Source organism: Simochromis diagramma, unplaced genomic scaffold (genome assembly GCF_900408965.1).
Source record: "Simochromis diagramma unplaced genomic scaffold, fSimDia1.1 OVJJ01000284.1, whole genome shotgun sequence".
Classification (NCBI taxonomy): Eukaryota; Metazoa; Chordata; class Actinopteri; order Cichliformes; family Cichlidae; genus Simochromis; species Simochromis diagramma.
The window spans coordinates 3,177,972-3,203,919 of NW_024386871.1; the positions used below are offsets into that span (position 1 = coordinate 3,177,972).

General features: G+C 40.2%; 4 protein-coding genes across 13 annotated transcripts in view; 3 read left to right on the forward strand and 1 right to left on the reverse strand.

Moving 5' to 3' along the window:
- The first annotated feature begins 359 nt into the window (after positions 1-359).
- Positions 360-6,783, forward strand: gkap1 (G kinase anchoring protein 1). Of its 2 annotated transcripts, XR_005695828.1 has the most exons (13): positions 360-657; positions 1,089-1,351; positions 2,437-2,595; positions 2,742-2,819; positions 3,122-3,257; positions 3,380-3,408; positions 3,565-3,726; positions 3,948-4,034; positions 4,812-4,875; positions 5,495-5,565; positions 5,659-5,736; positions 5,889-6,025; positions 6,230-6,783. XR_005695828.1 is itself a non-coding variant. In XM_040031683.1 (12 exons), exons 2-12 carry the CDS (start codon positions 1,103-1,105, stop codon positions 6,269-6,271), a joined length of 1,155 nt encoding a protein of 384 aa, XP_039887617.1. In that variant the 5' UTR covers positions 362-657; positions 1,089-1,102; the 3' UTR covers positions 6,272-6,783. The 2 variants fall into 2 exon arrangements, 1 of the variants encoding a protein (XP_039887617.1); XM_040031683.1 differs by lacking the exon at positions 5,889-6,025 and having other exon boundaries at positions 362-657.
- Positions 6,784-6,901: 118 nt separating this feature from the next.
- Positions 6,902-17,672, forward strand: LOC120733454 (ubiquilin-1-like). Of its 2 annotated transcripts, none has more exons than XM_040031679.1 (11): positions 6,902-7,550; positions 10,055-10,197; positions 11,434-11,528; positions 11,701-11,963; positions 12,149-12,286; positions 12,384-12,543; positions 12,660-12,781; positions 12,915-12,998; positions 13,224-13,339; positions 13,433-13,604; positions 14,634-17,672. In XM_040031679.1, exons 1-11 carry the CDS (start codon positions 7,419-7,421, stop codon positions 14,775-14,777), a joined length of 1,569 nt encoding a protein of 522 aa, XP_039887613.1. In that variant the 5' UTR covers positions 6,902-7,418; the 3' UTR covers positions 14,778-17,672. The 2 variants fall into 2 exon arrangements, with proteins under 2 accessions (XP_039887613.1, XP_039887614.1); XM_040031680.1 differs by having other exon boundaries at positions 12,387-12,543.
- A 554-nt stretch (positions 17,673-18,226) lies between these two features.
- LOC120733460 (probable gluconokinase) lies at positions 18,227-25,077 on the reverse strand. 3 transcript variants are annotated; one of them, XM_040031688.1, is made up of 6 exons: positions 24,962-25,077; positions 23,376-23,457; positions 22,918-22,948; positions 22,674-22,760; positions 20,844-20,887; positions 18,227-20,083 (listed from the first exon to the last, which is right to left on the reverse strand). In XM_040031688.1, the coding sequence occupies exons 2-6, from the start codon at positions 23,411-23,413 to the stop codon at positions 19,714-19,716; spliced, it is 570 nt and encodes a 189-aa protein (XP_039887622.1). In that variant the 5' UTR covers positions 23,414-23,457; positions 24,962-25,077; the 3' UTR covers positions 18,227-19,713. The 3 variants fall into 3 exon arrangements, with proteins under 3 accessions (XP_039887622.1, XP_039887623.1, XP_039887624.1); XM_040031689.1 differs by having other exon boundaries at positions 24,533-24,964; XM_040031690.1 differs by lacking the exon at positions 24,962-25,077 and having other exon boundaries at positions 22,664-22,760.
- Positions 25,078-25,368: 291 nt separating this feature from the next.
- The window catches only part of frmd3 (FERM domain containing 3), a 60,805-nt gene continuing 60,225 nt past the window's right edge, over positions 25,369-25,948 (forward strand). For all 6 annotated transcript variants that reach the window (XM_040031673.1, XM_040031675.1, XM_040031676.1 and 3 more), the window contains exon 1: positions 25,369-25,904. In XM_040031673.1, coding sequence (XP_039887607.1) covers positions 25,800-25,904 — 105 coding nt within the window. In that variant the 5' untranslated portion in view covers positions 25,369-25,799. The remainder of the gene's footprint in view (positions 25,905-25,948) is intronic.

The window sequence follows — 25,948 nt, forward strand, 5'->3', positions numbered from 1 at the left end:
TCTTTCTCTTCTTGTACATTTTATACACTAGTAATTAAAAAAAACTTGCAAATGCTGTCACTATTTTTTAACATGCAATAAAACCAACATACTTGACAATGAAATTTATAAATTAAGAGCATTAGAATTAAGGGGCAATTACTTTTGCAGGTAGGTTTGGATAGTTCTTTTCTTAATAAATGAAATCAACCTTTAAATTTACATTTTATATTTACTTGGGTTATCTTTGTCTTATATTTCAATTTGTTTTACGCCAATGCGTATTTCCGTTCGGTTGTCATGGTGATATGATAGTTGTTGTAATATGACGAACACGGCAGGTCGTGATTGGACATCCGACAACTAAGGTGTAACCATGACAACAGGCTAAACTAGCTAGTTATTGTGCGATAGTCGCTTAGTATTGTGCAGTTGGCCTTAAAAAGCGATTCGGTCAACAAACTGCGCACATGCTGCACACAATAACCGATATATCTGCACATATCGTAAACACTTCTTTTTCTGCATCCGCAGCGCAGAGGATAAGGGAATCCCAGCCTTTTTCCTTTTTGACACCGCCGGGCTTCTGTACTCTTTTGAGACAATCGCTGGTAGCAAACCAACGATAACCCTCAGCCCCTTTGCGAACAGGTGAAAGTATCCTCAGACAGTTTTCATGTGAGTAATCCTTCTTTAACACAAGTCAGTGAGCGCATTGAAAAAAGGAGATCAACGTGAGTCCACGCGTGTGGTTTTAACTGACATGGAGCGGCACTTTTGCACTTGTTTAGGAGCTAACAACACTGGCTAAGCCTTAGCTGTTACGCTGCTGCTATGCGATGCTAATCTAGCTGTGTCCACTGACTGTTTGTAACGGAGCTCTTTAAATGGTTTACATTTATCTGTACTACTGTCTGTTGTCATAAGATCACAGTGCTGACTCCGTGTGTAGCTTTGTATGGAGGTGTTGGCTGAAATACTGTGGTACTAAAAAAAAAAACCCAACAACAAACAAACAGGTTGTGAATATGCGCTAACTCGTCATTTTATGATCTGCTCCAAGTTATTCTGAATAAATTGTTGTACATTTATCTGCTTTCATCGTTCAGTTTGCCTTCTCACGATGGCATCGTCTGCAATGATCACAGTCCCCACCACAGCATCCCGCTTTGCCCTGCTACAGATAGATTCAGATTCGGATTCGGACACCTCCGAGTCGGGGAAGGCTACCACTAAAACTGGACGGGACTCCTCTGGGAAGCCCCGACAAGGAAAAGCAGGTGCAGCCGGAGGGAAAGCTGCTCAGGGCAATGACAAGAAGAAAGACAAGAAGAAGAAGAAGAAAGAGCAGCAGCAGAGTGAGGCAAATGAGGTGAATGAGTGAGATGAACAGCCTGCAGCTCTCTGCCTCTTACATACGTGTTATTTTGCAGTGACACTTCTCCTGAAGCGAAACTGCAGAGGGCAGGGAGAGGTAAACAGGTTGTGGTTTGCTTTTGGTGTGCTCGCTACTAAAGAAGTGAAACAAATGCTGTTCAGATGATAAGTATGTAAGTTGTATTTCGTTGAGGTCATTAAAATTTTATATTGTAAAGTGCAATATTACAGAGAAAACCTCAACATTCAGACAAACCCCTATGATTTTTAACATCATTTGGTGATGGTTGTGAAACTAGTCTCTGGTTATCAGCGCTGAACTTATCTAAAGCTATTACATTGCAGAAGCCTACATACCAAGTCCTCATAAATGAGCATGCAGATATGCTTTCTGCCTTCTTGGTGATACTGATATCTGGCCAGATTTTTATTCAAAGCTGCCAGTGTGATAGCTTTCATCTTTAATAAATCAAATAACATAGGAGTAGACAGCATCCAGTGGATTTTGCAGGCTAAATTCTTATATGGAATTGGTCCAATCCCAGGAAAAAATACTAAATAATAAAAAATTGGTTTCAGCACAGTTAATCAGTTCAAAGTGTAAGTTTTCTTTTTTTTTTGTTCTTGCATTTGACAGGCTTATGTGACTGTAGTTAGACAGAAATTAGACTTACATAAGCAGGGAGTTAAACGTGATCTTGCCTCAGAATCTGTAATGTGAAGATTTGAAGACTGTCTCCTTGGACTCTGTAAATATTAAAAAATATATATATATATTTTATTGACCGGTTCATTAAAAAACAAAATGGGGAAAATGAAAATGTTCAGCTCTGAGAATAACAGTGTTGCAGCACAATTAAAAGGAATGTGTTCAGGCCCAACACCCACTTAAACACATTAACAAATCCTCCTCCACTCCACAGACACAAACCACAGGCAGCATACATCCTGAGAAAACAGACCGTTTTTTGTTGTTGCTGCGCGCACATAGACAAGTTGATGGTTTCTACAGCTAACAATAGAATTTGTGTTTATGTCAATAATGATGACATCATGTTGTTTTATCTTTCTTTCTATTAGTTGCGTAATCTGGCCTTCAAAAAGATTCCTCAGAAATCTTCTGCCCCTTCTCCCTGTATGACGCTGTCAGGAATAGCCGGTGAACTTCTCAATCCTACGTCGGTGGACCAGGATACACCGTCGGAGGGTTGGCAGCAGTGGAAGCAGAGAGACGAGCAGGTTTAGAAATGACAGCTACTCACATTACAGATGAGTGAGATAGTAAAACTTGTATGACTGTCCCTCATAGAGCAGCACAGGCCACACCCGACCTTACACACAACACGAAAAGTCCCTAAAATTCAATGTTCTTCCTTTTCTTTTAGATAACCACAGAACTATATGAGGCAGACTTGGAAAAGGCCTTGATTTTAAGTAAACTGGAGTATGAACAACAGAAGCAGGTACGCTGCAGAAAAACACTAATATTCTCATTTTGAAAGCCACATTTGGGGGCACAGATGTCAGAGCTGTATGTTCACTTTTACGTAAGTCGCACATCCCTCTGACACACCTGTGACATGTTCACTTAAATTATAAGTCAGCATATTACCTTATTCCTTCTTCATGTTGGTGATTAAAGGATCTTGTTTTAAATGACTCTGCTGGAGTTTCTGTGGGTTAAAAACAAAACAGAATTTATTTCTGGTATGCAAAGCAAGAACTTGAGCCAACTGAAGTCAAAGCATCTGTTATCATTCATCAGAGCAACACAAACACGTCCTCGCCAAAGTCACGGTCAGGAAAAGAAGGTGGAGGCAAGAAGGACAAAAAGAAGAATCAGCAGGCAAAAGACAAAAAGACGGTTTCTCTGCAAGACTTCCAGGCTGAAAGCAGTGCAGGTGAGACCAGCTTACAGATTACTTTAAAGTCTTATACATGGACCTCATATATATGATTTACTACATTGCATATATTGTTATTTTCTTGTAACTAGTTATTGCATTGTGTTTTCTCTTTGCAGAAAATTTAAGTAGAAAACAAGAGAAAGAGGTGAGCAGGTTCCACTCTGTGTTTACTTTATATTTTATAGATTGCACAGAAATGTGAATGAACAAGTGAGGGACGAATTAAAGATAAAATAAATTTTTTAATATTTTGTTTGTAACCTAAAAAAATGTGTAAAACATCAACCAAATTACCTTCCAGGACTCCAGAACGGCTAATTTAGCACTGGGAGTCGGGCAGGACGAACGTTTTTTTAATAAGTTGGAAGATGATGTCAGTCGGATAATCCAACGGGAGAAAAGACGCGAGCAGTATACGAACAGCCAGGGACAAGAAGTCAGCACGTCAACAGAACACGAACCAGTGAGTGGACACAAGTACCACAAAATACTCACGTAGCTCTCTCATTAACTCGGGTATGAAAGTGAACAAAGTTAGCTTTTCCTTTGAGTTTTGGTTAGTGATTAACTGCCTCAAGGTACATCTGAAAAGCTGTTTGTGAAACTGCATACATGCACCATTACCAAAGTGAAGTTTCTTTTTCTTTACTTGCTGATTTTATTTCATGTTTTTCTTCCTGTTAGGACCCCAGAGCGGAGCAGCTGAAGTATGAGCTGGAGAAGAAAGATCAGGAAATTGATAAGCTGAAAAAAAACATTTCACAGTGGGAGGTCAGCAGCCATAAACAGTTATCTGATCTATTCATCTTTCAGTTTCAGAAGGACAGTGATTTTCTTTTTCTTTTCCTGTATGATGAGTCACAAAAAGGAAATTTGATTTTCACAGCTGTAGAAACAGTGAAGTTAATCAGAAAAATCTCTGCCATGTTTAAAGCCAAACAGGTTGGGTTTAGTGTTGGTTTGTCATCATCATTAAGATGTTCTTACTCAACTCACGTAGGCTGTGGGCTGCTATGGCACTGTTAGTTAGTGTGGACTTCTTCTGTAAAGTAAAAAAAAAAAAGTCTACATATTTAATTTTCAACTTCATATTTTTATCACTGGGCTCTACTAGAGTAGCTTTGGATGATTCATAATTCAAAAATACAATTTTTCTCATTCTTGCCTTTGTTCAGCCCTCTTTGACTGTGTGAAACAAGCAGTTTTAGTTCCTCTCCCTGCGAGCCACTTTCCGCTGATTTGCTGCCCTTTAAACAGCACAGAGCCAAAGCTGTGAGTCTGAGATAACCACGTTAGTGAATCCACTCTCAGTAACACCATACAGAGACAAGAGTTGAAAGAAAATGTCAGAACGTGAGCATGTTGATCAGTCTGAAGCTTTTGGCTTACTTCACTCGTCGTTGAAACTATATGCATGATTAATATGAGCGTTCCCCACTGTAACACTGTGACAGAAAAAAGGAAAGGTGACCACACCTGCAGCCAACACTTATTGCGTCACTGTTGTGTCCAGTGCTACAAAAAGAATCTTTCTTTTTGTCTCTGCAGGTAAAATACAAAGAGGTGAAAGCAAGAAATGCTCAGCTGCTGAAGATGCTGCAGCAGGGAGAGAGTGAGTTTGATAACACAGTAGATACAGTTTGGTCCAAAAGTATTTGAACAATGACACTTTTTTGTTGTTGTTGTAATTTTTTCTTCTGTACAACAAGACAACACTTCTGGATTTTAAATCAAACAATCGAGATGTGGGTGAGGTGCAGACTTCTGCATTAAATGATTCTGAATTATAGATATATTTATGCACAGTCCTCCATTTTCAGTGGTTCAAAAGTAATGGCAGAATTGACTGACTAGCATTTTCATAGACGGCTAAGGCCGTCTTATTTCATGACAAATGAAGTAGATGAAAGCTGCTGTTCTAAGTGAACTTGCATTTCTTAACTTTTCCCTCCAACTCCTAATAAGAGATCCAAAGAGAAGTCATTGTAAGTAAGGGTGACCTGCAAACAAAGGTAGGATTGACTGAATATAGAGGAATATGTATGTTGTTGTCTGCAATTGCTAAACAACGAATGTAATGTGTTTGTCTGCGATTGAGTCACATCTCAATTGTCTTGATTTAAAACCCACTGTGGGGGAGAATCATTGTCCAAAAAGTGATTGTTTTGACTTTCCTTTCCTTTCCTGATGAAGATATCGTGTGTGATGTTTCTGTTCTCTCTCTTTTTCAGTGAAAGACAAAGCAGAAATTCTTCTACAGGTAGAGGAGCTACTGCATATTAAAGAAGAGCTGTCTTCACAGGTCTGTAACTGTGTAACCACGTGTGTGTGTGTGTGTGAGAGAGTGTTGGGGGGGATTCTAAATTTGTAAATCTGTGTTTTTCATTTTAATTAGGTAACATTATTGCACGCTGCCCTCGAACAAGAGAGATCTAAAGTAAAAGGACTGCAGTCAGAACAACCAAAGCACCAGGTGAGAGTACAAATACTCTTCTGTGTGGTATCTTCATTGTAGGAGAGAAGAACTGGTGTTAAAGTGTTGTCTCCATCTTCATTTACGCTGAACTGACTGCATACTAGTTTATGATCATGCATGCACCTCATTGCTTTCGTGGATTTCTGTAGAAACTGTGGAAACCTAACAGAAAAACTTCAGCCTGTAAGGCAGGTAAAGTCAGAAAGTGTCAGCGTAAGTAAGCCAAAGGACAGAAACATAAAGAGTTTACTCGGCCCAGTCAGGGGAGCGGTGAGCTTAGATTCAGGTCAGAGCATTTGAACACTTTTTCTTTATTTTTAAGTTAATATGGTTTCTTTTTTTTTCTTTTTTCCCCAGTTGATAAAGACTGTGTTTGCCTCATTTATGTTCTGTTTCTACATCCATCTTTTGACTTGAATTAATAAAAGCACACAAACAGATCTGATATCCATAAATAATTGTGTCCTTTCTGCAATTTTCTGTTTCACAGGGAAACAAGAAAGGGAAGAAAGGCTCAGAGGCAGATCTATGAAGCTTTCAGAAGGAAAATGCCTGAAAACAAAATGAAATAAACAAATGAAAAAACCCCTGAAGAATATTCCCACTATTGATCAAAATCAGGGTTTTTTTTTTTGTTGTTGTTGTTGTTAAATCTTAGACTCCTGGTCAGGCTGTTTTGCATGCCCTCCCTAAACACACACACACACACACACACACACACACACACACACACACACACACACACACACACACACACTAACAGAAAAAGCTAGATTTGGCACGATATGTTACACAATTAAATAAGATTTACAATAGACTTTCTGAAATATCGACAAACGTTCTAAGCTTGTGTTAAAGTAGCTGCTTGGCACATCGTGCTGCCCTCTTCAGGCCTTAGAGTGCCTCTGGATCTCCTGTACTGTTGAAGGCTCTGTGCCTGATCTTTAAAGGTTTTGTTGCCAAAATGACAGGTGTGTAATGCAAAGTTGTTTTGTTTCTTTATTTTCCCACTGTTAAGTAAATAAATTACTTTTTCAGTGAAAATGTGGTTTTACTTTTTGTGTGTGAAAGCATCGAAGAGCCTGGGAGGAATTTAAAAAAAGTGTAAAAGTGCCTCAAACAAGCCAAAAAAAATTGCATTTGAGTCATTAGATGTTAACATGAGCCAGATGAAAATAAAATACTTTAAATCTGCTTGGGTCAAATCTCAAAAGGAAGAAGGATTTAAAAATTTTTTAGACTATTGTCATCAACTACCACTTATCACCTGTGCGTCACCTTTGGAGGCTGTTAAAATTATAATGATTCATTATTGTTGCTGGAATGAGAGTTTAAAAGTGAACTGAGAGCATCTAGGATTTGAACTGCTGTCTGATTTTTATGGTGCACTATATCTTTAAGTTAAGTCTGGTTACATAACTGGCTTATTATTAAGTATTTTATTTTTGTTAGTCGAAGTGCACTCAAAAACTGTTATAACAGGCAGCAGGGGCATCAGATCTGTGCATAGTAGCAGCTAGGTGTGGGCTTTGCGTGTCCACCTCAGTGACCGGTGTGGCCTCAGCTGGCACACATCCGCACAACTTATTGCCGAGTCATCGGGACAGACACGCAGCCCGCGTCGGGACGGTGCGCTCCTGCTCTGCACCGTGTTTAAAGCCCCGCGGGCCGGACAAGTGATGTCGGCAGCAGTGAAAGACGAAACTACAACACCGAGACACCGCCGCAGGGCTGAAAGGATCCACGTTACCGTCACAAGTGTCACGGAGAGCAGAGACTTCATCGTTAGAGGAGACTGCACCGTCAGACAGGTCAGGGAAGCACAATCAGCCAGCTGGCCTCAGAGCCTTGTAATAACAGGCTGACAACGTCACTGAGACTTTTATTTTCATGCCATAATAGACTGAAATTAATGTTTTTGTTAATTTACGTGGCTAAAGGACTAAGGGGGCGGATCACTAAAGGTACTAATGTGGTATAGAAATTGGAATTGGACTCATGTGCAGCCCAGAGGGCTAATACAGATTTATTATGTGAAAAGTGACTCTGCACGTTTGAAGATTGTTTTGAATGGAATAACTGTGTGAAAAGAGGCAAAAAATATATATATTTTTAAGTATTTAGCACGAAGTTGAGGACTAGCTAAAGAGTGGCCCTGAATCCAGTAACAAAATATAATTCAAAGGCCACTTCATTAGTTACATCTGGACGCCCTTTAAGTTCGTGGTATAGATTCAACAAGGTGCTGGAAGCAGTTATCAGCATCTTCACATGACATGAGAGCATCACACAGTTGTTGTTGTACATCACAGGGGGTGGCTGTAGCTCAGGAGCTAGAGCACGCCATCTACTAATCAGAAGGTCGGTTCAGTCCCTTTATATCTGCGTGCTAAATATCCTGGAGATACTAACCCCAAGTTGGTTTCTGATGCATCTATCAGAGTGTAAATGTGTGTGCGTATGTTTGATAGAAACCAATGAAGTACAGTGCTGCTGTATGAATGGACGAATGAGGCATGTTGTACACAGGAACCAGTCCATTTATCATTTACATCCATGTTTGACATCCCAAAGGTGCTCCACTAGATTGAGGTCTGGTGACTGTGGAAGTCATTTGAGTACAGTGAACTCATTGTCATGTTCAGGACACCAGTGTAAGAGGATTTGAGTTTTGTGGCATGGCTCCTTATTGTGCTGTAAACAGCCATCAGAAGATGGATAAAGGGTCGCCTTGGGTCACAGTGACCACCAACTGTACTCAGGTAGGCTGTGGTGTTTACGTGAAGCTCAGTTGTACTAAGGTACCCAAAGTGTGCCAGTGAAATATCCTCCAAACCATTACTACACCACCACTGGCGAAACCTCCGATACAAGACAGGATGAATCAATAATTTCCTGTTCTTTACCCCAAATTCTGACTGTGTACCATTTGAATTTCACAGCAGAAACTGAGACTCTTCAGACCAGGCAATGTTTTACCAATCTCATACTGTCCAGTTTTGCTGAATCATACTTTTAGTTTCCCATTCTTAACTGACAGGACTGAAACCTGCTGTGGTCTCCTGCTGCTGTAGCCCATCTTGTTCAAAGTGTGACGTGTTGTGTGTTCAGAGACGGTCTTCTGCATGCATAGTTGTAAAGAGGGGTTATTTGAGTTGTTGCGTTCCTTTCAGCTTGAAGAAGTCTGGCCATGCTCCTCTGACGTCTGACATCAAAAAGACATTGTCACCCAGATAATGACCACTCCTTGGATATTTTCTCTTTTTCAGATCATTTTCTGTAAACCCTAGAGACAATTATGTGCTAAAATCATAGGAAATCAGCAGTTTGTAAAGTGCTCAGATCACCATGTCTTTCTCAAACAACCATCGCCAGATCACCTTTCTTTCCTATTCTGATGCTCTCAACATCAGCAGCATGTTTGAACTTCAGCAGGTCATTTTAATCATGTTTTCTACTCTAAATGTTTGTGACTGGCTGATTAGATATTTGTGTTTAACTAGCAGCTGAATAGTTGTACCTAATGAAGTGGCCACTGATTGTATGTTATTATAAGTATATGGGTGTATTCAGTGGGTTTACTGTTGTCACACAATTCAAAATCATATATTGGATTGTAGTTACTGGTTTGTTAATGTGTATATCACTTAAATCTTTCCGCCGGAGATGATTATATTACATGTACACTTTATTTATAGTCAAACCGTATAATGTCCCATGTATGGAATGCCAGGACTGCCAGAATTAATTAATTAAATACACCATTAAATAATTTATTTAATGTGTCAATAATTAATTAAATACATATTTATGACATATTTAATTAATTAATTATTGACACATTGAATTAATTATTTAATGGTGTATTTAATTAATTAATTCTGGCAGTCCTGGCATTCCATAACTATGTAGATTCCTATTTTAAAATCTTCAAAATAATAATTCACTGAATTCCTAAAATAAATGGTGTGAAGTGCAGAGTACAGTATTTGCTTCCAAAAGATAGTAAATTTAAGTAGAAAACAGCATAACATGAATCACTTAAAGTAGAAGTACACTGGAACTGTACTTAATTAAAGTCTTGAATAGTCATACTCTGCTACATTGAATTACTGTTTCTTTCACTGCCCTCATCTAACGGTTTTGGTGGAGAGACCCCAGGATGGAAGTTATATTGGCTGGTGCCACCCGAGGCCCCTGTCTGGATATGCCCCTGGTGTCTTTGCTGCTGATCTTTGAGCTGGTACAATGGGGGTTATCACCATTAAATACACCATTAAATAACAATGGGGGTTGTGTGTTTCTGTGTGTGCAGTTTAAATGGGGTCTGTCAGAGCACCTGGGAGCCTCAGCAGAGGAGCTGGTTCTGATCCACTCCAGTCGAGTCCTCAAAGACTCTGAACCCTTGAGTCACCTTAAAGGACTGAATGGGTCGGTACGCCTCAGCATGATCCAAAGGTATGAACAACCTGCTCTGTTTATGGCATGGGTTCATGCCGTCGCTAGTAATAAACCAACATTTGGTATTAATAAAGATAAAGAAAATAAAGATATAGGTCCAGATTTACTAAAAGGGGCAAAATTGTATGTGAGTCCAATCACCCAAATAGTGCTCATAGGCGTGGTGAGTTTATTGGGAATTTACAAAAAATTGTGCTGTTTTCTAAACACAGTGTAGTCAGTTCATTTCAATATCAAGAAAAAAAAATAAGACAGATTTTACTTTCTTTTTTAAATTACATGTCACATATGTCAGTAAATCATTGTGTGCGCTTGTGTTAAATATTGTTCCTCCTGTGTTTTGCGCCTTACTTATGCAACAGAGTCAGCTGCAAAGAACTTTAGTGACCTCTTAAGAAAATATTGCAGACAAATCTGGCACTAATAAAAGGCAACTGCAGATTCATTAGCTGTAGCTATATTTATTATTTGCTTTTAAATCATAGTAAATATTAAAAACACTGCCTTACATTGGATACCACATGTACCACATTGGGACTACACAGCATTTTTATTCTTTGCTGTTTATTGTTCATATTCAGAGAATATTCCACATTTTTATTGGCTCTAGTTTTCAAAGCGCAACAATACAGAACTTTCACTTTTCTATTTGGCTTTTATAAAATGTCTGTGCAGAGAGCAGGGAATATAGAAATAATATATAATATAAATATATAAAAATATATAGCCTCATGAAAAACTACAATAAAACCCAGTAAAATAAAATATTAAAATAGAGCAAATAAAATATTAAATTTGTCAGAATTTAATGAGTGTCTTCCCAAAGCAAATCAAATAAATCTATGAAAAAGCCAAGCAAACTACTTATTACTTTGGAAGCTTGTGGAAGGTGAGATTTTAGAGTACAGGGAGAACATTACATATAAGTCACATTTTAGGTCGTATATATAAAGCACTGGTAGTGTCTCCCACTTTGTCCCACATCAACGTACATTTTGCTCCACATTTAATTTGATAGAATCTGATCACCCCACCATCACATGAAGTATTAAACAAAATATTATGTCTGCAAAGATTCTCAGTCAGAGATCTGCACACTCTATCTGCTCTTTAAAATTAAAATTGTAGAAGTAATTTTAAGTAATAAGTAACTTCTGCCTTCAGGTTCCTTTGATATACAATCTATTTATACCAAACTTATGTAAAAAAACAACAACTGGGTATCTGTCTTAGGCCTCAGCATTCATCTGCTCCACCTCCCACTGACCCAGACCTCCACCCTGAACCGGATAACATCACACCTTCCCCTACTTCTCCTCTCTGCCTGGGTAAGATGTGCAGAACACGGGAACTCTTCTCGCCTTTAACTATTTTCATAAATCTAGTTTGTGGTTCTCATTTCTCCAGACTTCTCTGTTTGAGCTTCAGCTGCTGCTCTGTACTCAGCTCCTCAGTGAACTTATAATCTGTCATTCTGTTGATTCCACCTTGTTTCTGTAGTAGAAGGTCTGGACAGCCTTGTCCTTGAAGACAGCGGGACTAGCTTCTTCCCGGAGCTCCAGCGCCAGATGGAGAACAGATTGCTGGCTGACCCAGAAATGATGCACCGTCTCCTGGGCAGCCCCTTTGTGCAGAGCACCCTCTCCACCTCTAGCCCTCAACTTATCAGAAAGCTCATTCTGTCTAATCCCCAAATTCAGCAGCTCCTGCAAACAAACCCAGAAGTGGAAGATATGCTTAACGACAAAGATGTCATAACACAGGTGGGTACAGTGGATGTCAGAGCATTGTAACATCTGTACTAACAATAGAGTAGACACTTGTAAAAATGTTGTTATTTTAACCTTTCTAATTTCACTGCAGTATGAGTACAGTTGCTTCCTCCTTGCCTGATTTCTCCCTCCGATATTTTGAGTATGTTTTTGCACTTATCTCTCTCTCTTTCCAGTTGCTGGAGGTCATCAAGAACCCTGACATGATAGAAGAAATGATGAACAATGAGGACAAAGCTTTAGAAAATTTGCAGTCAGAGCAGGAAAATCCTGAAGTCATTACTGACAATTCTGACCCAGAAGCAAAATTACAGGTATGACTTTGAAAATGATGATTATTATAGGTCAGGTTAAACTTATCTTGTATGCTTAACCTGTTTTCTTTTTAATATCTGCTTTGCCTTTTACCAGAAGGCAGGAGCATCTGCATCGGTGACTACATCACCCAGAAATCACCACATACTGGAGGGTGAATCCAATCAGACGTTCTCTGGTCACTCGACAGATCCTCTCAGTGAACTGACTGCCACATCCAGAGCTGGTTCAAACTCTCGAAGCAGCATCACAGCAGGCATGAGCTTTATGCTTGAGGCATTCTTAGGTTATATATTTTTAAATGTGTTAAATATTTTAAAGATATAATTGAACTGCTTTTTAAAATATTCTATTAATGGCTTCCTGCTTCAGGCATGCAGTCACTGCTAGAAGAGATCACTGCCAGTCCAGGTCTACTGGAGAGCCTGCTGTCTGAGCCATACGTCAGCAGTCTTTTAAACTGCCTTAGCCAGAACCCTGACCTGGCTGCACAGGTGATGCATGGACACTTTAATTCTTAAATGTGCAGTATTTTCACTAGGCAACTGCAGGACAACATTTCCTTCTTCCTAAACAGCAGAGATGTCTTATATAGTTCATCCTGCTTTCATTTTTGTATTGTTGCAGATGCTTCTGAGCCACCCTTTGTTGGCGGGAAATCCTCAGCTGCAGCAGCAAATGAGAAAGGAGATCCCTGTCTTTCTGCAGCAGGTCTGCTTATTCCTCTAACTGTTAACCTGCTGTCTTTCAGCTGGATTAGATGTCTGCAATACATTAGGAACACTAATAATTTTCTTGTTCCTGGACAGATGCCATGGTTTTTCATAAAATCCATGTAGATATGATCATCTTTAGCAATGCAGGAAAACGATTCTACTCTGACTCTGTTGCTCAGTGGGTATGATTAATAACTTTGCCATTATCAATAATGTGCAGATGCAGGCTCCAGAGCTGCTCTCGGCCATGTTGAACCCCAGAGCCATGGAGGCTCTGTTGCAGATCCAACAGGGCTTGCATACTCTGGCTGCAGAGGCTCCAGCTCTCATACCTGCGTGAGTAAAAACAACCTAAGGAGATCTATTGTGGTGGAAGAACTGTGTTTCAAAGACAGAGAAACCTTATCGCCAGTCTTGCCCGTCATGCAGGAATGCTCTCGGAAACACTGGAACAGGTATCGGTGCCGCTTCTGAGCATCCATCTGACTCCATTCCGAACAGCCAATCAGGAAGCGGCCAACAGGCTGCTTCAGCGACAGAGCAGCAGCAGCAGCAGTTTGTACAGCAGATGCTACAGGCCCTGGCTAACACTAATAACGAGGTACTACCTTATAAACTTTTTGTCTGTCTCCAACGTTGAGTCTCAATTTAAAATATCAGTAGTAAATAGCATTTTGACAGTAAATGAGAATTTCCCTTAGGCAGGCAAATGATACACGCCTTTGATATTTAGTGATTCAGTACTTTTAAAAAACTACGCAGTATAAAGAATGACTGACTGCTTGATATCAGCTTGCATTAACAGCTGCTGGTATGAATGTGGATAAATTAAGAGTACCACACTACATCTCATGGAGCCAAATGATGTCTAATTTGTTCAGTTGGTTTAAACTATTATACATTTTAACCTACTGAAGCAGGTCCAGCTGGGCCTCAGTGACTCAAATTCTAGTTAATCGTTAAAGTTTCAGAGTCAGTGCTTCTACTTGTGGATCCAACATTTACTTAGTGGGTTACAGCCCCTGGTAGAGTCGCTGTTTTCTGGTGGGAAGGAAGGTGGCATTAATCTTTCCCTTTCTTAGATACTGACGCTTTTTTCCTGCAGAACCACTAAATTCGGCTGAGTGCTGCCAGCATTCAGCTCTGGTGGTTATTGCCACAGAGCTTTTTGCTGCTTACTCCAGTGTGTGAGGGAGTGTGGTTCTGACAAACTTATTGACTTATTTCTCTTTTTTGCTTTCGATTTTATTGCAGTGCTCCTTTTTTATCCCCCGCAGCAGCGACTTGGCCATCTCTTTGAGTTCAATTATTCATAAAAACTTTTTTTCATGCCGCCTCCTCTCCTTTTCCTCCCCAAAACATTTACCTTTGTTTCCCACATCGCCTGGACTTTCTTCTGATTCATATCCAGATGTTTTTGCACCTGAAGGGAGACTCATACCTAAATACCCAGAAACAAAACTGGGTGTCTGGGTTAACAAAATCACTAAATCTGGGAAGGTTTATTAATTTTTTCCAATTTGTTTAAAAGGATTCACAATTAAATCGCTAATTATGATCTCATTTTGAATTCTTTCACACATTATTTTAATAAGTAAGACTTTAAATAACTCGTGTCATGTTGTGTCAGGTCCATCACAGAGAGAGAGAGTTCAAGGAGGAGCTGGAGCAGCTGAGCTCAATGGGCTTCAGAGACAGGAAGGCGAACCTTCAGGCCCTCATCAGCACAGGAGGAGATCTCACCACTGCTATACAACACCTGCTCAGTCTCTGACACGTATTCATCCGTGCACATATACACTGCAAAAGATAAAAACATAAGAGAATAAAAAGCCATACTTACTTGATGCACTTTCAAAAACTAACTTATATCACACACATAATGTTAAACTCTGTTTGTTGTCCTACACTTACACTTTAAACTTCAGTCAAACAAATTAAAGGTCTGGGGATGGTGAGCGCTGTATGCATTTATGATATTGAGGTATACAGGTACATGTAAAACTGACTGAGAAGTGAGACAACAGGAGGAGGATTTTTACATCCTTATTGTCCTTGAAGTGTGAGTGTGTGGGTTAATATTAGAAACAAGAGAACACAATGCCTTTCACTGTCTTATATGCACCAGTCATGGTCTGTGTAGACTCAAAATTCCCCAAAAGTTGAGACACAATGTAAAATGTAAATAACACCAGAATACAATGATTTGCAAATCTATTAAACCCATATATTAATTTTAAAAAATGAAAAAAAAAATAAGTTCATTTCATATTTGATGGTATCATCCTTCCCAAAAAAGTTGGGTCAGGGCCATGTTTACCACTGCGTAACATCCCCCTCTTCTTTAATCAGTCTGTAAAAATCTGGGAACCGAGGAAACCAGCTGCTGGACTTCTGGGAGAGAAATGTTGTGTTTCTTTGTTGTATTTTTCACAATCCTCCAAATCTTTCCAGTTGGTGAAACATCTGAAAGGCAGGCCAGTTCAGTACCCAGACTCTTCTACTGAGTCGTGCTGTTGTAATAGATACAGTCTGCATTAGCACTGTGTTGCTGAAATAGAAAAGCTGTCATCTGGATGGAGCATACGCGTCTCTAGAACCTCTACATACCTTTCAGTGTTGATGGTGAATTTTTAGATTTGCAAACTTCCAATTCCTACACACTGATGCACTCAAGTATCATCAGTCATTATTGAACTGAACGGCGATAACAAGCCAGATAGTTTTAGACAGTTTTCAGCGTCCGTATTTTCCAGAATTTCAAAATAAAGTTTTTGTGACCACAGAAAAAATTTCCACGTTGTCCATTTTAAACGAGCTTTGAGAAAATGGCATGGATCTGGATCACTGTTTACATGCGGCTTCTTTGTTGCATTTAACCTGCATGGTGAACTGTGTTCACAGACAATAATTACTGGAAGTGTTCCTGATCACATGCAGGGATTTCCAACACAGAATCATGTCTGTTTTTAATGCAGTCCAGATTTATTAGAATTTTTTTTTGATAATATTATGACAAAATATTCAAAATCTTCACATTTTCTGCATTGTGGGAAAGTATCAGAATTATTCCACAAATCGTAAACTCACTTTTTTGGTGAATCACAGGCCACTTTTACTTCTGACAAACTCTGCCTCTCGAAGATGCTCTTTTTATACTCCATCACGTTACTGACCTGTTGCAGATGAACAAAATCAGGTGTAAAATGGGCATTCAATGTTTTGTTTTTCTTTACTAAAATGTACTTTTCTGGTCTTCCGTTGCCCCGTCCCAACTCTTTTAAGATGTGTTGCTGCCATCAAATTCAAAATGAGCTCATATTTTTCCAGAAATAGTGTGCGTTTATGAGATTTGCATATTATTGCATTCTGTTGTTATCTACATTTTACACAACAGCCCAACTTTTTTGGAACCAGGGTTGTTATAGACTGTAGACATAAAACAATGCAAGTTTGCAGAAATATTCACATTATATTGTTATTATTATCAGAATCGGAATACTTTATTGATCCCTAGGGGAAGTTATTTAATCTCTCTGCTGCCACACTTTAAAGCTCAGGCCTCTTCATGTTGCCACCTGGACAGTCTAATGAAAGCTTTTAGCACCCTGAGACAGTCAGATGTCCTGGATGCACGCAGAAAATTTGCACTCTCATTCTCAGCCAACAGACTGAGCCAGGAGTGCAATATGTTACGTGATGTTCCCACTCTGTCTAGCTGCTACTGCGGCTTCTGCACCACAGGCTCTAAAGACCGTAAATAATTACAAAGTTTGTCTTCGAACGTAGACTCAGTTTCAAAAGACGTTCAAAGAAAGAAGATGACTTCATGCAAAGTCCAAACCTGCTTGGAGGTCAGTGTTTATCTTGAGGTTAGACGGGTACAGAAAGTGAGGTTTGCACAGCCAAGAGAAAAACACATCAGCCATGAAATGCCTGATGTGATGCTCTCCCTTAAGCTTGAGTTCTATGCTGCAGTATTTTTGCACCATAAGGAGCAGGCTCATTTATCTCCTTGTGGATTTCACGAGCAAACAACAGACTGAGCAACATCCTTTAGACGACTCGTGGCTCTGTTGTAAACAGAACTATTAAATGCTGTTATTTACTTTGAATTCAATTCTGTTGTTTCTCATTTATGTAAATACGTGCTATTTGTTGCTGAATTTATGAGGCTTTGTATAAGGTGCGTTTCCTCCACGCCTCTGTGTTCAAATATAATGTTCTGCAGTAATCTGCAGTAGGGTCAAACAGCAGCATTAGTTTAGCAGGATTTTCTGTGGCTACAAATTGTTCTTTTTGGGTAATAATGTATTAAGAATAAGTATGATTAAGTATTTAATCCACAAAATTGTAGAAATGACACTCCTCAAAGCTTTTCTTTCTAATATCTAAACTTGCACTACCCCACTAGAAACACTAGGTGGCATTTAGAGTCTTTTAGTATGGCTTGTATGAAAATCAATTTGAATCTGAGATGTAGCAAAGTAGGTCGAAGTTAACTCATTGTTATTCTCATGTTATTGCCTACAGTATTAAAATGTAAGCCAGAAATCCACATCTGCATGCTCACCTCTGCAAGATATACAAACTGGGTCAAATGTGTTATTCCACTTACTGAAACTGTACAGACCCGTGCACTGAACAACATTAAAAGATGTTCTTAAACCGAGAGCGTTCCTCTGCTTTCCATTCCTGCCTTTTGGGGGCTTACAGCTACCTGACACACGGGACACGTACTCTGTCATCAGATGGATGCGCTCTGCTTGACAACCTGCATGTGTTTGTCTGTTGCCGCCAGACTGGGGGGGGTTAATCTCCAGCAAAGTGTGTGTGCGGCTGAATGTGTGAGATATGAGAGTAGCCGGGAGGTGGGGTTTCTGGATTAGAAGCTCCAAAAATATTCGGGTTGAGGTTTGTAGATGAGTCACAACACTAAAACAGCTCCACAAGTGCAGGTGTGAGAGAGTGTGTCTGAGTGTTTGGTCTGAACCTCACAGAGGGGAGCAGTGAAGTGTTCAGGTTAAATCTCTTTAATGATTCGACTTTGTCGGTGTGAAGATTTCAATCTCAGAAGAAACTTGTTATCCTGAAAATGATAAAGAAACAGTCTTAGCAGAGAAGACACTGTGCAGAGTTTTCTAGGGCTCTAAAACAAACAAAGATGCTTATGTGACCTGACTATCTTTGGGTTTGTTGAGGACAATCATCAGGACAAATAAAGAGCTTCCATGTGTTTATTCCAACTATTAAAAAGATCAGCATCACATCATTTATGATCAAACACTCGAAACGTCCAGAAGTCCAGGGTATGTGGAGAAGTAACAAAAAATGTCCAGATTGAAAAAGAAGGCAAAATTAGTAATGAAATACGTGTGTGTTTGTTTTTTTTAGTTAAAGGATTCAACTAAAGGAGATTCGTCACATGTTATCACTATGAAAAGAAGAGAAACACAGAAAAACCTAAAAGCTGGTCACTTAACAAAAAACAATTAGCACCATCTTCCACTCCACACAAATCTATCTGGCCTTAATTAAGCACTCTGGTCTTAGCAGTACAGAAGGGCGGTACCTAAGGCAGGACACACCCCCACAGGCAGAAATCACAGCAGGCTGTAAAAACCTTTTATCTTCACCATGGCATATTCTTAAAAGATACCATCCTTAAATACGCACAAACCAGTTCAGTTTCAAAGCTTACACACATACACACAATGCATTTATTAGAATGGCACCTAAATATTTAAATGTTTTAAATGTTTGCAACCAGCTAGAACTCTCGAAAATCACAGATACTGTGTATTCCACTCTTCACTAAATAACTAATGAGCTCGTCAAGCCTGCCACACTCTGTGGTTTTACATCAACACTGAAACAGTGATTTATTTCTCATCCTCACTACAAACCAGACATTAATTAGGTATTCAAAAGGGACTAGAACAACAGTAAAGGCCACACACTCTGTGTTGTTCTACTTAGGCAAACTGCTGCTTCGAGCGAGGTGCTAAAATGTCACATGACAGTGTGATTACACTGATGTTCATCATCTTAGTCTGTCATGTTGACATGTTAAGCATTTCTATCACAGCTTTGTAGGTATTTAGTTTTCAAGTATCTAAAAATATTAATTTTGTCCAAATAAAGGCATTAATCATACTTTTTATTACTCCCGAGGCCTTAAAATCTATTACAAAATTTACAGAGATGTTATATTTCTGTAAAATTATATAGATTTAAGTTTATATAAAAATGGGCTCCATGTTGTATTTAACTTATTCACCTTACATGCTAAAGATGCCCACAGGGACCCCAGAAGGAGACACCACACCAGCCTCGTGGAGTCACAACTTTCCAGTCTTTGTCCAAGCCTGGGTAACTAGGAGGGGAACATCAGGAAGTGCATCTGTGACAATATAATAATCGAACATGTGGATTCATCTACTGCTCAACTGTTTTCAAGATATTCAAGGGAAAGAGGGGAAAAACAAACAAACATCTGATGTCCACTGTCAAGCTCGTGTGCCAGTCCATCGAGTAGATGCTGAAAGTTTTCAAATAAGTGGAAACTGTGACTTCCTGGTTGCTGTGGAGAGCCACACAGGGAATCACCAAAGTCATTCAAATGTAATCCTGCAGGATCCTGAATATTTGCTGGAATATCAATGTTACAGCTGCTAAGGATCCCATGTGGTCTGTTGTGGTGGACAGGGCTATGTTGGTAGCCCTGACCTGTGGTCGATTAAGTGCCTTTCAACCTCCACAGCCATATCATCGATGCCCCTCTGGATGTCCAGTGTCAACACGTTCTCCTCATCAGACGGAGCCTCTAAAGTATCAAACTGGGAACGCAGCATGTCGGCTTTCATATAGTGACCCCTCCGGGCCACCATCCTCTGGTAAATGAATTCATAGTCACCACGAAGGAAAAGAAAAAAGACATCAGGAGAAGCCGGAGGGAAGATTTCTTGGTCTGTCTCCGAAGGGGAAGTGAGGGCTTTGGAGCCATGGAGGAGGATCCGTCTGTACTGGTGCTTCAGTGCAGAGCACACCAGGAGAGCATCAGAGCCTGAACTCCTCTCTCTGTGACAGGAAGACATGAACATATGTACAAAGTTGCTGAGGGCAGGAATGAATAACTACTGAAGTTCAGACTGAAAAAAATAAGCTTAAAGTAAACTTTAGTCTCAACAACTAAAGAGAAAAAGATTGACGCAAGGACGAGCGGATGGAGAAAAATAAGTGCATCTGAGTGTGGAAGAGTTAAGCAGAAGGACTCTTTGATGTTGCCGCTGACGTTTTTAGAAAAAGACGACACACTTTTTGCTTCTCCCTCACCTCTTTTCCTCACTTAATCTGTCTTTACTCCCCAAACTGTTTTTCCTGGCTCTCTGGTTTTCATCTCAATTTTCACGACCATCGTTGACATTTTTTCTCTCTCGACAATTTCATGCCTGCACATTCTCACCTCGCTCCTCTGCTCTTCAGCTCTACCTCTAAACCCATCATCTTCTCCTTTATGTCATAAAAAATACCTGTTTTCATGAAACGTGTGTGTGTGCAGTTGGCTTACAGCAGATATTAGGGTAAATTGCCACAAAACACTGGTGGCCATCAGTTTTACCCCCTCAGTCACAAGATTTTTAGAAAACTTGACCTCTGACCTTGACTGTGAGGTCGAGGTCAAAATCCTGCCGCCTCGCCCTCCCTTTTGTAACCTTTGATGTGATGACAACACCCCCCACATCAACCTTTAAAAGGCTGATGGGTTAAAAAAAAAGCCAATGTTGTGTCCTTTGAAATGATAGAACTTATGTATTTGTAGAGATTGGTTAGCGCTCACCTCTGAATGACTTCGTGTAGTTTGAGAAGCCACGGCAATCTGTCCTGCAGAGACAAAGAAATGCAAACACTAAACACAAAAACTGATTTTTGTTGTGCACAGCTTAGTTTAAGATTGTGTATTTAACTCCTTTAAATAGTTTTCCAGCTGGTGTGTATATATATATATATGGCTAAAAGAAAAGTCACCACATGGATTTAACTACACAAATAACTAAGAGCCTCCCGCTGGGTAATTACTGCGGTGAATATCGTGTTTCGGCTGGCAACAAATGATTTAACACAAACTAACGACGTGAGCAGCTCCTCATTTGTTAAAGAAACATTTTGAAAGACATTGTGGAAAAAAAGGGTCAAATTATTGACTTGTATCAAGCAAATTGTAAAATACTCGTGGCCTTAAGAAAACCCCATATCAGCGATGCTAATTGGGGAAAAAAGAGCTCTGATATTCCTGGAGGCAAAACAAAAAGGTCATGTGGTCTGAGGAGTCCAGATCTACTCTGTAATGAGTGGAAAGAAAACGGTAAAGGGTAAGAAGAGAAGAGGATGAAGTGCTGCAGTCATTAACCCCACTCCCTACCACACGAGCCTGTTATGAAGTGGGGTTGCTACACCTGGTCAGGTCTAAGGTTCAGCAACATTATGTGCCCAAAAATGAGGTCAGCTGACTACCTGAACCTACTTAACGATCAGGTTTTTCCATTAATTAATATTTTCATCCCTATTGGCAGGGGCATATTCCAAGATGACAATGCCAGGATTCATCGGGCTCAAATGATGAAAGTGACTATGGAAGCGTCAGACATCTTTTTAACTCTGTGACTGGACACCACAGGGTCCACCTTTAAAGCCCACTGAGAATCTTTGAATTATGCTGGAAAAGACTTGAAATCTTGTCTGTTTCCTTCAAAAAGACATTTGATGACCTTCCCTGTACTCTCATTTACAAGTTAGAACACTTTGGTATCCGTCAATGAAGATGTGATTTAATGACTATTACAATAACTTCTGGGTAACAGTTTTCAGCAGATTAAACCCAGAGAAGGTACTTCTCTCACTTTTGACAATCAAACATATGGTTCAACCTATGCAAGCTCCTCAGGAACACAGAGGCTGCACAGATCTGACTCACTCCCTTGCATGCAGGTTTCTGAGCGCGCTCATGTCCTGTTTGGTCACGCCAACCTCAACCTGCCAACTCTAATGGTAGCATGAAAGACACATTTTGCCAGAGCCTGACAGTAATCCTGTATTTACATTTCTGCTCCACTCCTCGCACATCATTTATTCTCAAACTGCCAACTGTTGACAATTTTAAAATATGCCAAAGGGTTGGACGGAGCACGTCCCTGGGTAATTCTCCTCGCTGTTCAAAGCAGACCTCTGAGTGGGAGGTTATCATCTGCCACCAAACACCGCTACCGGTGAACTGCTGCCAAATGCTGGCGGGGGCTCCTCTGCCTGTAAGCCTGTATACTCGACTTTGGCAGGAAGCCAGACAATTGTTTGGAGGGCTCCCTTTATTTAAAAAGTCAGCATGGACGGGGAGGAGATGAGCCCTGAACAAACAGATAATAAATGACTGAACTGAATTTCAGGACTGACGGTTGTTATGAAAAGTTCAGCATCGCTCCCTGCTGCTTTCACTGTCTGCACGACTGAAGCTCCCTCCGGCTACTTGTGGATTTTGTGCATTTCTGCAAGTCAAACAGAGTTATTTAGTCCTGACAGAAGAGAGACTGAACGCCATAAATGATTGACATGTAAGTGAAGCAGACAGAATGCACACACACACTCAAACACACACACACTACACACCTGGGCTGACCTGATCTGTAAGCGCTTCACCGCGAGACATCTTCTCGATGTTCTCCCGTGGGTGGAAGTCATCCCCTTCGTACAGGGGCCAACCCAGCTGATGGGTAAACACACATGGACAGAAGAGTATTAGGCACACAAGGAACCAAGAGGGAGGTGTGTGTGTGTGTGTGTGTGTGTGTGTGTGTGTGTGTGTGTGTGTGTGTGTGTGTGTGTGTGTAGGGAGGTTGTTGGTTAGAGTTGAGGCTACTTACCTTTTCAGATAGGAAGATCCCAAAGGTGCTTCTATATTTAAAATAAATAAATAAAGAGTATCAAGGACAAAACTGGTTTAGCAACGTTTGAGAAATGTTGCAATAAAACAACTGTCAGCATCCTTTAATATCATAAAAATATGATATTATTAACTAATTTTGAAAATATTCACTTTTTTGGACCTTCTCTTTTAGCTGTGAGAATTTTCTACTTCTTTTTTGTGCTGTTTTCACTGTCTTAAGACATTGTTTTTATGTCTTTATTTGGTGTGTTAACCACATTGAGTTTACATGTAATAAAATGTGTAATATAAATAAAATTGCCATTGTCTGTCAATATAATCTCTATTAAACAGGGTATCGTTATATACTGATGGTTATAATGGTACAGAAACAGCTCATTTACTTTTGTTTCACAAAACTTATGCATGAAATACATGAACATACTGTGTACATACTTTCCACAACCCGAGACTCCCATTATGATGTAGATCATCCTGGTTGTGGTTCTTCATGCACTATATTTAAAGCAGGTTTTTCCTGAAAAGGATTAAACAAGAAAAAGGAAATAAATATATCTGATTGTAAGATTTTAGAGCTTTAAAGTTTAAATCAATATTAATAAATTATTGTAAAAATACATCATTAGAAGTGAAAAGCACCCACTGAACATTTTACTTAAGTCAAATTAATAATGACAATCGTGAGAACTAACTGGCCATTTTATTAGGCACACGTGTTCAACTGCTTGTTTACACAAATATCTAATCAGCCAATAACACGGCAGCAACTAAGTACATCAGATGTGGTCAACCTGCCGAAGTTCAAACGGAGCATCACAAAGGGAGATGAAGGTGATTTGAATGATTTTGAATGTGTCTGAGTTTTTCAGAAACTGCTGATCTGCTGGGATTTTCTCACACACTGTAAATCAAAGGTTTACAGAGACTGGTCTAAAAAAGAGAAAATATCTCATGAGCGTCAGTTCTTTGGGATGGTACACAGTCAGAAATCTGGGTGTAAACAACATGAAATTCTTGATCTATCCTGTCTTATATCAGAGCTTTAGCTAGAGATGGAGTGGAAATGGTGTGGGGGATATTTCACTGGCACACTTTGGGCCCCTTGGTACCAACTGAGCTTCAAGTAAACACCACAGCCTACTAGAGTACTGTTGGTGACCACGTCCATCCCAATGACTGTTTTCTGGAGTCATTGGTCCATCCCTTTATAACCACAGTTTAACCATCTTCTGATGCATACTACAAAGCTCACAACAAGTCCTGCGTTGCAACAGCAGTACAGGCTGTTGCTGGTGGTGTAATGGTGTGGGGAATGGTTTTTTTGGCACACTTTGGACCCCTTAAAACGGAATTGACCATCATTTAAACCCTTTATAACGACAGTGTTGCTATCATCTGATGGGTGCTTCCAGTAGGATGCCAAGCCACAAAGCTCAAATCATCTCACACTGGTTTCCTAAACATGACAATAAGTTCACAGTCGCCAGATCTGAATCCAGTAGAGCATCTTTGGGATCTGCACCTGATGCTATCATGTCAGTGTGGAGCAAAAACATCTGAGGAATGTTTCCAGCACTTTGTTGAATTCATACCATGAAGAATTAAGGTAGTTTTGAAGGTGGTCCAACGTGATACCTCACAAAGTGGCCGATGAGTGGATGCAGAAATGTTTTCTACAGCTGATGATAGTTTCCTTAAGGACTAATCTGCTGGGTTGTTGTTTTTTTTTTTTTGCTCTGTCCAGTTAACTGGACGTTTAAACTGTAACCGATGCCGCCGTTATAATGAACGGGTGGAGCTTCCGTAGCTATAAAACGCGATCAGTTCTTAAACGCGGAAGTCCAGCTGAAGTGCAGCCTCCCACTAAAATTCAATTCAATTCAATCTTTACTGGCAGACTTTAGCACGTTTACAGTTGCTGTTCGTTAAAGAAAAACCAGCCTCGGTTTTACGTCACGAAAAAAAAAAATCAAGCCTTCCTGAAAAGCTGAAACAAACAGTAACAAAAATGTGAGACCTGCCTGCTAAATGTGACTCCGGCGCAGGAAAGAGGCGATAACATCCCGTGAACGAACGATTTGACCATGGCCTCTGGCTGTTTTGCTAAGGGACGTGATGACGCACAAAGCACGTCGCTTACGTTAACAATTAAAGGGACCGCGGTGTTGCGTTACAACGAAATTGACTCTGACGTCATTACCGATGGAATTAATTATTTAATCTCAGTTTGAGTGTCGTTACAATGAGGAAATATCAGTAACAATACATATATGTTATATGAGTTTTATTATTTATCGCTAACGCAAACATTTAAATACATATGGAAGGTAAAGATGCCGTTTTTGCAGCATCAGCAACCTCTGAAATAATAACACTTGTTATAATTGCTAAATAGTTATAATCAAAGGGTATCCACAGGGCAGGGCAATCTACACTCGCCAGGTCTCCCGTGTCATTTGGACGTAATTGCAATGAGGAGCAATGAGAAGGGTCACAAGACACTTGTGAAGTGGGGTTGAGCCAGAGGGAGAGAGAGAGAGGAGGAGGAGGAGTAGAGGGAAAACCATCCTCCGTCCTGTAGATCCATCAGTGGGCAGGCTGGAGACGGATGAAAGCTCTCCTCTCATCCTTCTCTGCTGCATCCATCCGCTCTCTTATCCATCCATCTAACCATCCACCACCCCATCCACCTATTCATCTCCAAGGGCGTCTCAAGGGGTGACAAGACCCGACTGAACGGCAATGTATACGCGGACGCGTGCGTGTGCGTGAGTCATCCGTGTGCGTGAGCCTCTGCGCGCGTCTGGTCTTGTCTGTGGAACCTCCGACATGAGGGGCTGAAACAGAACCGACAGAAGGATGAAAATGCTCCGGTTTCGCAGCCCCAGCCTCCGCTCCTTGGACCAGGAGATACTCTGTACGATCCGGTTACTGGACGACTCCGAGATCTCCTGCAGCATTCAGGTAGATTAAAGCCCTGCGCGTCTCATCTACCAGTCCATCTCGTA

Excerpts from the sequence above, each read along its gene's own strand:
- gkap1 (XM_040031683.1), top strand. The coding sequence starts at position 1,103 with ATGGCATCGTCTGCAATGATCACAGTCCCCACCACAGCATCCCGCTTT. Across the intron at positions 2,820-3,121 it reads AGTATGAACAACAGAAGCAG|AGCAACACAAACACGTCCTC; the intron begins GTACGCTGCAGA and ends ATCATTCATCAG. Across the intron at positions 3,409-3,564 it reads GTAGAAAACAAGAGAAAGAG|GACTCCAGAACGGCTAATTT; the intron begins GTGAGCAGGTTC and ends ATTACCTTCCAG.
- LOC120733460 (XM_040031688.1), bottom strand. The coding sequence starts at position 23,413 with ATGATCTACATCATAATGGGAGTCTCGGGTTGTGGAAA. Across the intron at positions 22,949-23,375 it reads GGAGTCTCGGGTTGTGGAAA|AAGCACCTTTGGGATCTTCC; the intron begins GTATGTACACAG and ends TTTTAAATATAG. Across the intron at positions 20,084-20,843 it reads CTACACGAAGTCATTCAGAG|AGAGAGGAGTTCAGGCTCTG; the intron begins GTGAGCGCTAAC and ends TTCCTGTCACAG.
- LOC120733454 (XM_040031679.1), top strand. The coding sequence starts at position 7,419 with ATGTCGGCAGCAGTGAAAGACGAAACTACAACACCGAGACACCGCCGC. Across the intron at positions 7,551-10,054 it reads GAGACTGCACCGTCAGACAG|TTTAAATGGGGTCTGTCAGA; the intron begins GTCAGGGAAGCA and ends CTGTGTGTGCAG. Across the intron at positions 10,198-11,433 it reads CGCCTCAGCATGATCCAAAG|GCCTCAGCATTCATCTGCTC; the intron begins GTATGAACAACC and ends TATCTGTCTTAG.